Source organism: Pogona vitticeps, chromosome 6 (genome assembly GCF_051106095.1).
Source record: "Pogona vitticeps strain Pit_001003342236 chromosome 6, PviZW2.1, whole genome shotgun sequence".
NCBI classification, from domain to species: Eukaryota; Metazoa; Chordata; class Lepidosauria; order Squamata; family Agamidae; genus Pogona; species Pogona vitticeps.
Genome location: NC_135788.1, coordinates 40,250,839 through 40,268,299, shown reverse-complemented (window position 1 = coordinate 40,268,299; position 17,461 = coordinate 40,250,839). Strand labels below are relative to the sequence as shown.

General features: G+C 38.4%; 1 protein-coding gene across 1 annotated transcript in view; it reads right to left on the bottom strand.

Moving 5' to 3' along the window:
- KCNH8 (potassium voltage-gated channel subfamily H member 8) overlaps positions 1-17,461 on the bottom strand; it is a 214,820-nt gene that overhangs the window by 70,303 nt on the left and 127,056 nt on the right. The window contains exons 6-7 of the mRNA XM_020807338.3: positions 8,456-8,613; positions 5,476-5,680 (exon numbers count right to left, since the gene is read on the bottom strand). Coding sequence (XP_020662997.3) covers positions 5,476-5,680; positions 8,456-8,613 — 363 coding nt within the window. The remainder of the gene's footprint in view (positions 1-5,475; positions 5,681-8,455; positions 8,614-17,461) is intronic.

Here is a 17,461-nt window from a genome sequence, read left to right as displayed (position 1 = left end):
CCTTGCCCAGAGCATCTGTTGTACTGGATGGAAGATACTGAGCTCATACCATTGGTTTGAATATGATAATATAAACTAGTACCTGCTTGCATAGACTTGATTCTCAATTTCCTTTCTTGTGTACTATTGTCAGCTTTTGGAGTAGATTGATTCTCTGTTGTCTTGCCACTTCTTTTTTGTAATATTTTTACAGGTTCTTTAGGGCTTCTGGAAAAGCACCAGAAAGCACAAAAGAATGTATGTTATATGAAGAGTAAAGAGCAGCAAGCAACAGTAAATGGTGTGTGTGACTCTTCCAAGGAGGTGACAGAGAATGTGGGACAGATAGGAGTGAACTTCAGATGGGTTTCAATTATGTCTTTGTGCAATCCAGCCAGGTTTAAGGGCCAAAAAGGTGATAAAGAAGGTGGTTTTCTCCCAACAAGTTGATGTGTAAAGGAAGGAGAGTGGTATCAGCACTCAGGGCAAAACTGTCAGCTTGGGCAGCAGCACTGCTGGTGCTTTTGTGGTTGGAAAAGAGATTTATGAAGAGATTAATCCATCATAGCTCCATCATATTCAAGGCAGGGTTCACCCCCAGCCCCCATTCCCAGCAAATCTGAGCAAAGCAGATTTGTCAGTGGTGGGAACTCTTCTTCAAGTACATATACATCTGATGTGGGAGAGAAAGAGACTGAGGGAATTCAGGTGGACACTATTTCAGAAGCATATGGAACTGAAATCACCCCTGACCTTCCAGATTGTATAATTCCATATGTAAAGCTACTAGTTGGTCTAGTATCTCTGGCTTTGCTAGCTACACCTCACAATGTCATTTTGTTTCAGTGGTGGGGTGGCTGTGGGTCTGGAACTTTTAACCTAGCTATACATGTTTATGCCCTGAAGGATATATTCAAATTGCATCCTCAGAGCTGCTGTTGTGAATTACTGGGGACCACAGAAAAATTAATGAAGGGAATGATGAATGCTTCAAATTCTACAAGTATTATCCTATAAAAGTTTCCAACCATTAAAATCTTTCTGTCAGTATTTGCAGGATAAGAGGTATGTAATGGTGATGAATATGGAGAAAGTTTTAGCTTAGATGTATTTGTGAAGGCTTTCATGGCCGGGATCTACTGGTTGTTGTGGGTTTTCCGGGCTCTTGGGCGGTGTTCTGAAGGTTGTTCTTCCTAACGTTTTAGCTAAACGTTTTAGCTTAGAGTCTGTCTTGAGGGTCTTGATTGAACAAATATAACAAATGCAACAAATAAGCACTTGTATTCAGAAATTAGTCCCAATGAATTCATTGGCAATTAACCTCCAAATAATGGTGTACGGATCTGTGATTAACTGTGTAGCACAGGACCAAAGTCCAGTACCTCTTAAGCCCTGAGCTTACTTATTCAATTATGCTGAAGGTGCCAAATACAATACTACTATTTTACACCATGAATGAAAACAAACCATAAAGGAGAACAGAAATGATCTGATAAATAAATACAAAGTGCAACCATTTCAACTGTAGAGGAAAACAGAAGATAAGTACCTCCTATGTAAATGGAATTAATAATAATGCTTATGACATACCATATCCACTAATTACTACCTACCAAGTGCTGCTTTGGATAAGCTTTTAGGAAACTGCTTTTTAAAGCTTGTGATTTAATTATAACTGACAGGTGGGAGATTTGTTCAAGACTATTGCATAGATTATTTCTGACAGCTTTGGTGATCAAAAGGAACATATAACTTGACCTTTTGGCCTCCTCTTAACCCACCATCCATGGTTGCCCAGCTTTCAAAGATCATGAAGTTCAAGTACATGGAAAACATTTTCTGAACAATCTACTTTTCACCTGTACAGATCAGTCTGATATTTAGATTATACTGCTAAGAGGCACTCTCACCATAGATCACTTCAAACTATAAAAGATTTTATGATGATCTTCTCTAAACCCATTAATCAAATGAGTGTATAATGTAGGAGATATATCACTCAAAGTGGTGTTAAAGAGATGTAATAAGTTTACCCAAAGCTCCACCAGCTTAAAATTAATTTCAGTTTTCCCAAAGGAGGCGAACAGTTCAGAAAGTGGGAGATGTAGAATTGGTCCGGACACCAATTTTTAAAAATCATAATACTGTACATAGCTACAATTTCACAGGTAACAAGATGAAATGTAATGAATCCTAGGGCTTTTCTCTATACAGGTCAAATGTCTAAATATGATCAGAGGATGTGCCATGTTTCACTTTGGGCTTTTTTCCCAGTTTCCAGAAGGCAATGCTCAGAGGAAAAAAGCATTGGACACTAAAACAGAATCAAGTTCTCATTGTTGATCCCTGAAGAATTGCAATGATGAGAAGGACAGAGTAATTACGAAGGTAAGAACTGTACAAGAATCTCCTGATTTGCTTTCAGTTCAAACTTAATGTGGTTTTGGGCCTGATTTGGTTCAGACAGATTCAGATCCAACCCAATTCAGACCAAAATCTGAATAAAAAATCAGAAATCTGAATCTGGATACACCTCTTTGTCTAGCATTTGGATATGAAAATGCTTGTAACCTTTTTGTTTCTGCATGGAATATGAAAACAGGAAAACACTCAGAAAATTATTCCAAACAAATTCTAGACAAAGATGTCCAGTAGGTTTTGTGCTAGCCAATTTTAATGTTTTCCCTAAAAACAACCTTAACTTTTTCCCCCCAAACACATACATGGAATTGGGGGCATTTTAGATGGATTACTGACCTTTTTCACACTGGCAAATCCAAGGTTTTAAAGCTTTCTACCTTTAAAATATGCCTTAATATGCCTAACATTTGCTAATATGTGTGCTGCTTTTCTGCATTGTTGGAGTTTATGTGCTAAGACTACCTTTGTGAGGTCTGTTAAGACAGACACAATAAGTGAGATTGAAATCAACATCAAATGTAACTAATTAAATAACTAGGACCAAAATGTGTGTAGAGGGAGTGAAAAGGAATTAGAGAAATTGCCTAATACTACGCACTATACTTGATCTTAGCCAAAAGGCGAGAAGCAATACAAATATTGCTAAAATAATGCTGAAACCAATAAGCAAACTCACTCAAATTACCAACAAGTATAAAGAGTAAAGAGGAATGGGACTAGATTAGAAAATACAGTAATTAGGAATGGAGGGTTGAAGAATGATAGGAAAAGTAATATGAGTTACAGTAAACACAAAATGGCCACCAAACCCCAGCAAAATTGTTTCTAAAACTGTGATCATAGAGCACTGCTAAAAATCTTCCCCACTACAGATTAGAAGTTGGGAGGGCAACTGGGTCTTACTACTTAACATTCACACACAATAAACACATTACTGTTGAAATAAAAATTATCAATAAGGAGAAAAATAAAAACTAGTTTAGGCTATTCTAGCTAAGAAGACAAAGTTTTGGAAATTAAGAGAAAGAGATTTAGACTAAGCAAGATACCCAACAACCACCCAAAAAACACTCACTGCATCTTTTTTCCATGATCTCCTGCTAACAGCTAAATTAAAACAAAAGAAGAGAAAATTGCATCAGAGTTGAATGTGAAGGATGGGACTTCTGTATTTAATGGTCTTTGACTCCCATAATTTGGTGGAAACTCTCCAGGCCAAATTACGAGTGTGAAAGCCCCCACTCTCGGGCATTCAAATCCCTCACAATTCGTCTAGTTAGCTGGGGAAAAAGCCCCATGAAAAGCTCCATAGGAGGGCAAGTTCCAACAGAGGCTACCTCTATACTCTCAGAACCTCCCCCCCCCCAAATGGGGCTTGGTAGGTCTAGGGAATCTCATTGTCAAGTGGGGTACTTTTCTCCCTACTGACGAGAGGAATGTCCGGGGAACAAATGCAGGTAGAAGGGTTGTTTTACACTATCTGATGCTGCTGTGGGGCTTTCACATTCGTAATTCAGCCTGGAAAGTTCCTGTCAAATAATGGGGTGGAAGTCCCATGCCTATGGATTAAAGATGGAAGTCCCATCCCTATGTATAACCTCAGTGACATCACAGAATCCCATGCTAGAACAACTATGGCTGGAAAGTGCTGGTGAGATTCTTGTTTACCTCGTCTCTTCTCCTTCCCTATTGCGTTACCTAAGCATTTTCCTTATATGGCAATGTTTTGCAACACTTTAGAGCAGGGGCCTTTCACCTTCCCTGGGCCACATTAGAAGATGAAAATTTGGTTTGGGCCACACATACATTTGGTTTGGGACGAATGGGGGGGCAGCCCTAGCCGTCCTCCGCAGCCCCGCTCCAAGCGCGCTTACCGGCAGCTGCAATCTCAGACAGCAGAGGCTGCCAGCTTTAACTCCGGCAGCTTTATGGGCGGAAGGGGGTCCACCTATTGACGGGGACGGCGCAATGCAGTCATGCAGCCCCCCTGTCCCCTCCCCTCCCACTCCTTCCTTCCTTCCCTCTCTCCCCCTCTACTGTTGTGACATGCCCCGGCCACATTCCGGCCGCAGGCGCCGGCAGTGTATCTTGAAAATTTGGAATTTCTTTAAAAATAAAAAAATTGCACTGGGGCACATTACGAGCAGACCTGGGCTGCAGGCAGTCCTCGGGCCGCGAGTTGGACAAGCCTGCTTTAGAGATACTCTGTTTGATTTTCTTTTAGTGTTTGAATTGTCAAATTGGTCTGAAGCAATTTGGCCAGACTTGGTTCCACTTTGGACCCAATTTAGACTAATTTAAACTGCTTCAGACTTGATGCAAAGTACCGTATTTTTTGCACCATAAGACACACCAATTTTTAGGAGAAGAAAACAGGAAAAATATCTGTTTTCTTCGCCCCATAAGACGCACAGACTTTCCACCCCCCTGTTTTGTGGGGGGAAAAGTGTGTCTTATGGTGTGAAAAATACGCTAGTTTGAATCAGCCTTTTATGGTTTGGGTTTCAGCCATACAGGTTCCACTGACCTAGAAGAAACCCTGAATTTCACTCCTGGTAGCCGGCTCAAGGTTGACTTAGCCTTCTATCCTTCCGAGGTCGGTAAAATGAGTACCCAGCTCACTGGGGGGGGGGCAATGTGTAGCCTGCATAATTAAATTGTAAACCGCCCAGAGAGTGCTTGAAGTGCTATGGGGCAGTATATAAGCAGCACGCTTTGCTTTTGCTTTGCTATTAGCTATTTAAACAGCTGCAAACTGAAATCTATGAAGCAGTAAGTTTTGCCCTCACTCTAATTTGCATTATCATCCTATGGTGTCTGCACAAAGCTGACTCAGAGAAGGGCAAGGCTCCCTGTCTACGCTGTGCAGGCTTTTCTTTTTTAAGTCTTCTAGATGGTGAATGCTGATGTCTGCCACATGTCACTTCTTTATGTTTCCCCATTAACCAAGTTCTAATACACTTTGCAGCTTGGAAACAAGGTGATAGTAGAAGGCTAGCAATTCCAGCTCAACTGCACGTAACCCCCCCCACAACATTATGATATCAACATATGAATAAAAATCCCTTTCTTTACCTATGTCCCAAGTGTAGGGTTTTTTGTCCATTTCCTTCTTTCCAATAACGTACCAAATGCAAGCCATCCAATGAGCTAGCAATGCAAACATAGACATAAGTAGAGTCAGAACAATAGTACTGTGCTGGGAATAACGATCCAACTTCTGAAGAAGACGTAAAAGACGCAGCAGTCGCACAGTTTTTAGAAGATGGACAATGGACACCTAAACAATAAGAAGGAAGAAGAATATTTAGCCACCTTTTCAAACAGATTTACACTTGCTTTAGTCCTGTCAGCTGTAGAGCATCATAATGTGTATTTCATCTGACAGGAATGTAAAGAAGAGGCAGATATATGAGATATTTTCAGATCTGAGGTGCTTTTTTTAAAGGAAATCGTCACATGACTCATTTATCAAGAGCCAGGTTGTTCTCATCATGATTATTACAGCAATAACAGAAGTAACTATTTGCACTGTAAGTTACTAATGTGATGCACTAACTTTACTAGTATGGTAAGAATATACTCTCTGGTTCAGTCTAGTGGCCAATTCTGATACTGCACCTTGAAAATATTTAAAATAATAATAATTACATGCTGTCGGCTCAATTCCAATTTACAACAACCTTTCCAGGATTTTTTTAAAAGGTATAGTGTACACAGAAGTGGTTTATCATTTCCTAGTTTTGAAGGCACATTGAAACTATGCAGTTTGCCCAAGAATAAAAACGGGCTGGCTTTTCTCCGGGGATTCACAGTGGGGATTCAAACTCCCAACCTCTGTCTCTGCAGCCCTGCTACCCAACTAACAAAAATAAAGATAAAACTAAAGAGTCCTTTTCTTGCCACTCAGAATTGATGAAAGAATTGTGTGAAACCTGAAAATTTCCTGTCAAAATGCCTCTAAAATATCTTAAAATGTCCTGAAAATAACCTTTGATAGCAAGTGGAAAACATTATTCATTATACCTAACAAATAATATTGTCATTGTTACATTACTTTCACTTTCATTTGTAACTACTTATTACTTGTTATCCCAAAAAGGATTAGTTACAGGTAATGAAATTATTCGTGATGAATTACTTTTGAGACCTCTGATTGAAATGGGGAAGGCTGATGTTGTGTTTTTTGAAGGCGGGTATAATGTCATTTAAATGGGAAGCTGGTATCACTTATTTTGTTATCTTTCACTGATCTTTATTTAACGTTATCACTATGTTGTCTTATTAAAGATACTCTAATTATCCATTATTTTTTTGGACATGCATCTCATCTGCCCTGTTTCCTCTATTTCATTTTGAGTACCTCAGATTTATACCAAAAATATGATTCTTCTTGTACATAGAAAACACTGATATTATTTTTAACAGAGAAGGGTTATAGTGATCTGATATTCTACAATTCTGGGTATTTCATGATATTATGAATACATTTCAAGAGTCCCTCACATATTTGTACTGAATCAAAATATGAATAAAGATGGATATATTTGGTAGGACCTGTGCATATTCAGCATTATTTTCAAAAAAATCATAACCTCCAACAAACTAAGAGCTTATATAAAATATATGTGTCCAGGTTGTTTAGACAGCAAAGGGAAAACTGAACATAAATATATGTAAAGTACCAACCACATTCATTTTAATCATGCAAACTTTTTGTGTTAAATTATTATGAAGAAAATATTACACTAGTTGTTTACACAATCAACAAAATATAAGAAAATATGACTCTTACATTTGCTATATGTTTAAAGCTGTCAATAAAAAAAACCCTTAGCACTTCCTAAGGTTTTTGCCTATATTTCTGAAAATGTTCTTTTTAAAGTAAAATCCTGGTTCCTTGAAGCTTTTCCTTTGTGAGCAAAGCATTAATGGTGTGACCAAAGACAGAATGATTTTCTGAATGAATAGGCTTTGTTACATTGTACATGAAGATCTTTTGGAACAGAAGAGTACTTGTGCAGTACACAGGAAAAGCTCAAATCATCTTCCTCAAATGATGCTGTTTACAGAGCTGAGTCAACATCATGTGGGCACTGGAAAAACATCTTGCATTTTAGCAAAACACAGGATATTACTTAAAAGCTTGTTTACCTTACAATCTAAATGTTTCAGGACACATCTCAGATGTGCTATTGGGCGTATGATCAGGTATGCAACAAAGACATTCCCCAGTACTTTGTCAATTACTACAATTAGGGCATGGCAAGTCACACAAACCTTACACGAACACTGAAAGGGTTCCAGCCTGTATATGTAAGAAGCTAACTTATTTGTACCATGACCTATTTCTAGTTTGTTTTAATGAACATAACTAAATCTGGGAAAATATTTTCACTTATAACAATTATTACCGTTCTTGTACGGTTCCAGAAAATAGAAGGAATTGCTCACTTAGAACTCATTTAGAGGATATCTTCCTTTTGGTCTGATATACTACATTTTCAGTACAGTCGTGCCCCGCTGGACAATTACCCCGCTGTACAATGAATCCGCATTACGTCAATGTTTTTGCGATCGCTTTTGCTTTACGACGATCAGCAAACAGCTGATCCTCGGGTTGCAAAATGGCCACCGGCTTTCAAAATACCCCCCCCCCGCTGTTTTCCAGGATGGATTCCTCACTTTACAGGCACAGAAAATGGCCGCCGTATGGAGGATGTTCGCAAGATGAGCAGCTATTCAGCCCATTGGAACACATTAACTGGGTTTTAATGTGTTTCAATGGGTTTTTTACTTTCATTTGATGATGTTTTCACTCTACAGCAATTTCACTGGAACGAATTAACATCGTCAAGCGAGGCACCACTGTACTACATTTTCCCCCCAATTCTGTCTTGAGCACTTCAGGTCAAAAAATTATACATACATACAGAAACTTGCATTTGAAAGGAAACATGCACCTGACCCACCACCACCCCCCCCCGCTCTCAGTTCATTCACAAAAGAAAGCTTGAGATGAGTTCTACTAATAAAGTACTAAGGCTATACTTACAACATTGACGTTAAAAGCGTAAAGTAGATCAAAAGGAAGTGCAGCAATTAAATCAATGATGAACCATGTAGTCACGTAGTGGATACAAATAGATCTTGCTTCAAATATTACTTGGCCAGACTTGCTGACGTAAGTTGTTCGGAAATTTAAAATAATGTCTGCTTGACAAAGAGAAAAGGAGTTGTTAGAGAGGGTTGCCACTTTCTTTAAATGGTAACTAGTACAGTTATTTTCTGTAATAACTTTAGGACACCTGTTTATATGAACAAGAGAAAGAAGAAATACATTGTCTCATTTGCTTATCCACTGCCTTATTGCCAATTATTCATAGTCCTTGATCCATTCATTTTCCCAGAAGTCACCACTTCCTATCATCCTTGTCTTATCTTTATGAGTTACATTATTGGACTACAAAATGTATTGGTTGAGCCAGATGTAAATCTAATTCATGACTGGAATCACAAATATCTATAAACACAGTGTTTGTTGTAGGATGCTAAAAATGAGAAGAGCTGCTTTCATTGTATGTTTTCAACTACTCCACTTTATTGATCACAATCATATATACTCAATCACATGCACACATATTCAATGCTTGGCTGCATTACAGTTAATAACATTAGATGTTTTGCTCTTTGAAAAGAAGCAGAGCCCTCTGGGGAATGTTAGCTATATATCTCTTCCTTAATAATTTCTTTCATTACACTCCTGCACTCTCTAGCCATTCCCTTTGCTACCACCTTACTGTACTTCATCTTATCCAATCTGCATTTTAGCTTTTGATGCGCATATGAGTTTGCCAGCCATTTCATACTGTAGGACTACTATGGCTTCCTGGTTGACTGCTTAATGGAGATAAACACCTCTTCACTGCAAACGATAAGAATGGCTCCTACTCTTGCTCAGTATACTGTAGTGAGTGTTTTGCAGAAAGTTGTTTGGTCCTAATCTGATTAAATTTAGTAACATTGACGTGCCTATAGAGGTGCTGTGCAGTGTGTGTGTATGTTATGTGCTGTTAAGTCTGATCTAAGTTATAGCAGCCCCAATAGAATTTTCAAGGTGAGATATTTAAAGAGCAGTTTTACCAAAGCCATTCAGCTCTTGAGTCCTAATTTGTCATTCTGTTCACTACACCAGACTGGTTAAGTTCCCAGCTCCTGGCACTGTATACACTGGATCTGTCTAGTAGACTATTAGCTAGGGCATGAAGCAATTATTTTTTCTTTCCATGTGCTTGTTGGATGCAGTGAAGTAAAAGGCCAGAGACACAGCAGTGAGAAAAGAATCTTATTGGCATATTCCATCACTTCCTTTGTTTTGTGCTGGTCCCCTGGACCAGTTTCACTCGTGACTGACTTCATCCAATGAGTTCCAATGAGATTTAACACCTAATACCCTGTCCATATTTATTCAGACGTCCCAATGGCCACAGTGGGTCTTGCTCCCAAGCTAGTATATATAAAATTGCTATCTTTTTCATAAGTATCTTTAGCTGAATTGAGGCTATTAGATACTTTTTGGGATACATCACACTCACAAACGGAATGCTGCCTGTAAAGAAAGCTTCATAGATTAGGCAAATAGTTCTTTACAAGAAATGAAACATATTCCATTTGAGTAGTCTTTTTTGTTGTTGAACGGGATTATCAAAGCACTAGCCTACTCTAATCTAGTGTAGGCCCATTCATTCGTGGTATTTATATAAGTACTGACTGCCCATTTAGCAATTGAGTTAATGGATCTACGCTAGTGGGGACTACCAGTTATATTTCAGGAACTGCATTTATTCCAGTACAAAAAAAACTGAAGGGAAAAACTGCTTAGCAAATATTCATTGGATATTTAGCTAGATGTTTAAAAGTGACATCCCTTACCGCTCAGGGGAGATTTGCCCAAAACAGAAAAGCTGAATCAACTGAACATAACTGGATGGTGAGAGATGGTGGGAACAAAGCAAGAGCCAAGAACCTGCATGATATGATTATGTATTTGTGTTTATGGCTGCACTGCCTTTCGCCACAAGAAATCCTTTTGACGTGGCATGCTAGAACATGTTAAAATTCAAATAAAAGTTCTGATTCTGACAGTTGTCTCAGTTATTTTCATGTTTTACAAGACGAGGGCCATATAATGCCCTCAAGCTTCACGTACAGTTCTTACTGATGTCAAGGAGAACATTGCTCCAACTTCCACTGTATGTCAAAGGAATTTTGCTAGAAGCTATGGGCACTAGTATCATTTTATTTGCACAAAATCAAAAATATTCAACGATTATGCCTTGCTTGCATTTTACTGTTTCAAGCCAGGGCCTCTTGGTAGGAAAGAGGGATTTCTTTCTGCCACTTGACCTGTTTGTATTCCATTGTTTTCAGTCACAGCACTAGGCTAAGCTGTTTGTTGCCTTCCTTCAAAGAACGAGTGAGATAAAAATTGCATTTTACAAAACATTCCTGCTGCTCCCCTCACCCCTAGTTTTATGTGCACATGCAAGAGAAAGAAAGAGGTTGCAGGGTTTCCAAATTCTATTAATATACATGTGGTTGGTCTTTACAAGTAGTATCACAACCAATTCACACATTGCATTTTGAAATTGGATGGATGTGTTTCTTTGCATATTAAAGTATGAGCTAACAGCAATACAGAATGTGTTGGATATATCTGATAGTCTCACTGTTGTTGCTAATTGTCACATATAGTTCAATAGTTTCTATGGAGCTTTCTGTTTCCATAACTCTTCCTATACAATGTATTCGCGAAGGCTTTCACAACCGGGATCTAATGGTTGTTGTGGGTTTTTCGGGGTCTTTGGCCATGTTCTGAAGGCCGGCATCTTCAGAGTGCTGTCCTCTGAAGATGCTGGCCACAGAGACTGGCAAAATGTTAGGAAGAACAACCTTCAGAACACGGCCAAAAAGCCCGAAAACCCCACAACAACCATCTTCCTATACACTCAAGGGCTTGCTTGCAACAAACAGTTACACATCAGTAGCACAACAGCATTAAAATTCTTATGTGTGACATTTCAGTGGATTTAAGAATTCAAAAGTCCCCATTGGAGGAATTTATCTGGGCGACTTGTTCCATCAAAGGTATTAAAAGCACTCTTCTCTAAGCTGTTGTTGTGAGCAATTCATGTGGTGCATCATATGCCTGAAAGGATCTAAATTTAGATTATACACTCCTCCCTTCAACAATGCCAGCCCCCTCCCCATAGTTCAAAATCTGTGTATAGCTCTTGTGCCCCCAAAACGTAACTACGAAGCATAAAGTTGATTGATTCACACACACACACACACACACACACACACACACACACACACACACACACACACACACACACACACACACACACACACATACAGAGAGAGAGAGAGAGAGAGAGAGAGAGAGAGAGAGAGAGAGAGAACAGATGAATTTACTGTATTAACCACACAGGTGACAAGTCAAGCTGTGCAGTAAGATGCCACCAACATGCCAATGACTCCCAACTTTGTCATCTGGTATCTTTCTTATGCACACACCATACACACTCCCAACCTATATATAGTATTCATCACTTTTCTGTCCACAAGGATCCCCAAAGTGATCATTTGAATCATGCGAGTCTGCTGTTGGCAATGGGATGGATAAGGGCCAATAATCTGAAGCTGAATCATGACAAAAGGTAGGTATTGAAAGTAGGAAGCTCCTGGGTCTGAGAAGCTCTTATGCATGCATGTGCACTAACCCAAAACAAGTGGGTCTATCTTTTGCTTATGATCTGAGAGGAGGGAGACTAATGTTACAATAAGATATCCCAATGCTCTTGGTGGCTTTGAGTATATTTTATCAGCTTCAGATGGTTCATCTGTGACTTTTCCTGGACAGAAACAGTTTTTGTGCATTACTGCAACCACTGGTAATCAGATGGGATTACTGCAATGTTCTACACATTGGGTTGCCCTTGAAGTGGTTTGGAAGCTTCAAACTGAGTGAAGCTCAGCTATTAGAATTTAAAAGAGTTTACTCAGATTGAGCCATGTCACACCAACTCTTCAGAAATTCTATTGCCTGCTGTACCCCAAATGGCCTTTATCATTCTTAAAATACTTCAATTGCTCAGGGCCCAGATATTTAAGAAGAGCCTTGCTGGATCAGACCAAAGAGCTGTTGATTGAATCCAGTTCTCATAGTGGCAAACTGAATTATGTAATGTTTTTTGCCCGCCACCCTGGGATGCTTGTAGAATGGTGGTTTATACATTTTAAGACGTTTTAACTGCTTTTTTTTAAAGAAGCAGATTATTTTTTGAAAAAAAATCAGATATGGAAAGTGAGGGAACCTCATTAAACTATGTGGCCACAAATGATCCCAACATCTTATAAAAATACATAGTTGTGCATGCAGCAAAATGACTTTTAATTTTTGAGAACAGGATATTTTGGAGGTCACTCATTCATTGGCCATCACAAGATGGACGCAATTTGATGACATGTAACAACAACAATTTTTGAAATTAAAAAAAAATCTTCAGGTCATGCACCCCCTATTAATGAGAGATACATTTCCTGACTAAAAATCAAGCAAAGGGCCTGTATCATTTTCAGAAGCATTTCAAAGTCACTAGTTCGACATTTACTAATTTGCAGTAGACCAGTAGCTTGTTATCTTGTCTGAGGTTTCAAAGAAGTGGCCGCATTAGTCTGCGCAAGCATATCCAGACAAAAATATAAGCAACCAACAAAAACTAAGAATACTGTGGCACTTTAAAGACTAACATATTTTAATGTGAGCTTACTTGTCCTAATCAGTGGATGTATCCATGAAAGCTCACATTGAAAAATAGTCATCTTTAAGGTGCTGCAACCTTATGAGTTATGCATTCATCACTGGAAACATTTTTTATAACCTGGGAGAAATATCCAATTATTTAGCTGTGCCTAATTAGTAAATCATAAACATGCACTGGCTGGGTAGCTCAGTGGTTTGGGTACATGGCTGCAGAACCAGAGGTTGGGAGTTTGATTCCCCCACTGTGCCTCCAGCAAGTAGACCCAGCCCATGAGGCCTTGGGCAAGCTGCACAGTCCCCAGCTGTCCCCAGAAGGTACTTCTGATATTCTCTACCTGGAAAACCCTGAATTCAGTCTGAATTAACTTGATGGCACATTATTATTATTATTATTATTATTATTATTATTATTATTATTATTATTATTATTATTATTATTATTATTATTATTATTATTATTATTATTATTATTATTATTATTATTATTATTAAATAACTGCAGTGGAATTTTATTCAGAAGACAGATCCCTGGATTCTGTAAGATTTGGTTCAAAAAGTTTATAATACACTTTTAGATTCAAAATATATGATTTCTGATGCATTCTTTGATCCTATGAGTTCTTTGACTTCTTATGAAAGTTAAATACAGGAATCGAATTGGTTCAAAACAGGATTCACTTAAAATGGGTACAGCTCTGGAATCTTTTAAAGTCTTAGTACTTACTAGTTTAGTTTAGTTTAGTTTATTTGATTTATACCCCGCCTATTTGGCCCAATGGACTACTCTAGGCAGCTAGTACTGAAGTACAGTAAAAGAGGAGGTAATTAGCAAGGGGGAAGATATGACTCAATTGATATTATAAACTATTTCTAAATTGTGTTTTCGAAGGCTTTCACAGTCAGGATCCGATGTTTGTTGTGGGTGTTTGGGTCTGTTTGGCCATGTTCTTGAGGTTTTTCTTCCTAACTTTTCACCAGTCTCTGTAGCTGGCATCTTCAGAGGACAGGAGCTAGAATTCCGTCTGTATCCTGTTCACAGAACATAGGATGCATAGGATTTCCAACATGCAAACCATAGTATTGCAAAGAGACATTTCACTGGATGTAACTGAACAGATGATATAGGTTGTTGAACAGAAGAGAGATGGTACCCTTTCATTTCTGTGCACAGAGGTGTTCAAATATCATCCTTCAATGTGCACACACAGTCTCTAATGCTAATACGGTTTGTGAGAAGCATGTCAGGTTTTATAATTGCTTTTTCTCAGTGCAACATCCTGATTTGCTTATAAATATACATAAGATACAGGTTCCTTTTGCGACCATCTATTATTCCTGCAGAGCGTTGTTACTGAAGACCTCCTGATGAAAAGCAATCAAAGCACTGGAACATTTGCACCATGCATATTATTCTTCATTCCTTTGACTTTTCCTTCTTACAATAAAACAATTCTGGAAAAATTTAATCCCCCCCCAATATAGCTTTCTCTGCTACATGTTTTCCCTTACTGACATTGTATAGCCATTATGTCACAAAATTCAATTCACAAAAAGATTAATTAGGCTTTACTTCCTGACCTTCTAGAAGAACATGTATATTTAATTGGGCTCTTAGACATTTCTACTGTTTTGTTTTTCAGACACAAAGATGCAACTTTGACAGGTTACCCATGGACTTCCTAGAGTAAAACAAAGATAATCATTTTTGTTTTAGGTTTGTAAGTAATTTACATTTTCCCCAGACTATTTAGAAATAAATTGAGACAACTCTTAGAGTATGTTTTGTTGGTTAGTTTCAACCTACAAATAAGGAGTGTTGAATTTCACTGCAAGACAACTGAGAAAGAACAGGTAAACAGACTCTTTATTCTGTTTTAGAAATAGAGAATATTGCAGCAGGCCTAAACAAGTGATTAAACCAATCTGTTCTACTCCAACTTTCATGGTCCGGTTTATTAAATGTTAAATAGATATAAACTAACATATATTAACATATTATTATCCATCCATTTAAAAACGATTAAACTTGGAATTCTACAATATAATAAATGCATATATGTCTTTCAACACCTCTTCTGCAAATATGGTATTAAATCTGTCTATATATGTGAGGGTTTTCATCTGGTTTGTAATGGTCTGTGGACTTTATTGTATTTTATTGGCTGAAATCCTTTTGGCATCATGTAAAGTTACATCTGTAGACGTTTACAGGAAGTTACACCTAGGCAGTCCACATGTCTGAGTACGGTATATAAATAGTTGCACAATTGTGGAATTGCTTCTTGGATATGATTTTCACTTTGGTGTTAATTTCGTGACAGCTTGTGCAACTTGATGTTTTTTAGCAGGTGCAGCTACCCAACAGGCTGTTGTGTCTTGTTTTCAGTTCAACAGGCTTATGGAATTTCAGCTATAGACCTACAAGCCTGGAAAATCCCTTCCCATTCTTCTGGGTTTAATGATGCCATGGCACCAAGTCACAGTAGAGCACAGGATGAAGGACATTATGTGATTTGAAAGGTAGAGGTTTAATGATCACAGTGCTTAGATTCAGCTTCCAGTTGACTTACATGTCACCCAGGTTTTCTCTGGGTGATTTTCTCTGCCTTCCAGAGATGCTGCAAGTGTGGACACATGGCCACAGCATTATGTTCTGGGAAACAAGATTTGCCATACCCATAACACAGGCAAAGACCAAGGGCTCAATCAGGAGATTAGCATCAGATTATTCAGGATGCAAGGGAGAACCTTTCTATTGCATCTCATGTAGCTTGCCCAATATGAGCTGGTCTACATTCTTGTCATCTTTTTAGGAGAAAGCAAGCTAGACCATAGCCTTGAATTGGTCACTATGGCTGCAGAGGGCTTTTGCTCCATACACTGATTAGGACAACACAGATGGAAGAAAAAAGAGCAGAGAGGCAGGGCTCTCTTTGAATTCAGAAGCCAGAGGGAACAATTGGTTAGTGCCGAACAGATTGACAATCTCCTCAGCTCAGAATAGTTCTTCCCAGCCAACTCCCTAAAGGCAGCATGCAAGATTGAAACAAACAAAAAGACAGACAGACAGACAACCCTCCAATACATGCAGCCCTGAACCTCATATAAATCTAAGAAGAGGCCTGCCAAGTTAGACTAAGAGCCTATGTAGTCTAGGAATCTTTTTCCCTCAGACTGCTTATGAGACACCCACAATGCCAGAGACATAATATAATTTTCAGCTTAACTCTGAAACAGCCACTAACTTGATACATTCTTTTTTGCAATTAATTTTGTTTGCAGTTCATAATAATTGGTGCATTATTAAAATTTGTTAATGGCATCCTTTTTCTCTCTTTCACGTTATTCATTTGATGTGCACTCCTGGATTAAAGGGCAGATTTAATTATTTGCCAGAAAAATGATCATTCTGTGACCAATAGCATGGCTGTAGAAAATTAATATTGTTAAGTGTTCATTGTACTGCTTTGCACTGATGTTTAATGCCCTGTGGCTTCATAAAAGATTTTCCAGTGCAGTTCTTATAATAAATATAGCAGCTGTGGAGAAGCTGCTAAGCAATCTAAAGTGAGAGGTGGGAGGAGTGGGTTGTAAAACTACATGCCTCTCATTCCCACAGCTTTCTAAGGGATTTTCGGCCTTTCCTTCCCCCTCTTCTAGGATTTCTCAGCCAGCAAAAAGTTCTTGTTTTTTCTCCCCCTGCAAAATCCTGTATGTAATTCCTTAGATACAACAATTGCTGGATAACTCAGGGGTTTAGGTGTCTGGCTATGGAGCTAGAGGTTGGAAGTTTGATTCCCTACTGTGCCTCCTTAACATGGGCTGGACTTGATGATCTTCAGGGTCCTTCAATCTCTGCAGTTCTGAGATTATTCTTATTCTTATTATATTGCATAGGAATTGTTGCCATTTTTTACAGGATTCCTTAAGAAATCTTACCTTGCAGTGCAAGCAAACAATATTTGTTAATCAGATCACCTCTGAGCATTGGTTTATTAGGAACTATTACACTATCATTAAAAAGAAAGTAGTGAACAATGAAGGCTGTGATGACTTTCATTTTCAGAGGCAAACTCACACATGTAGCAATCATGAGTAGTTTTCTCCCTTGATTTGTATTGTAGAGTTCTGTTTATTGTTAAAGCATTACCTTACATCACATAGTATTCTGAATATATGATTACATTACCTGTCTGACCTGCTATCCGGGCTTCAAAGTGTAAGTATTTTTGC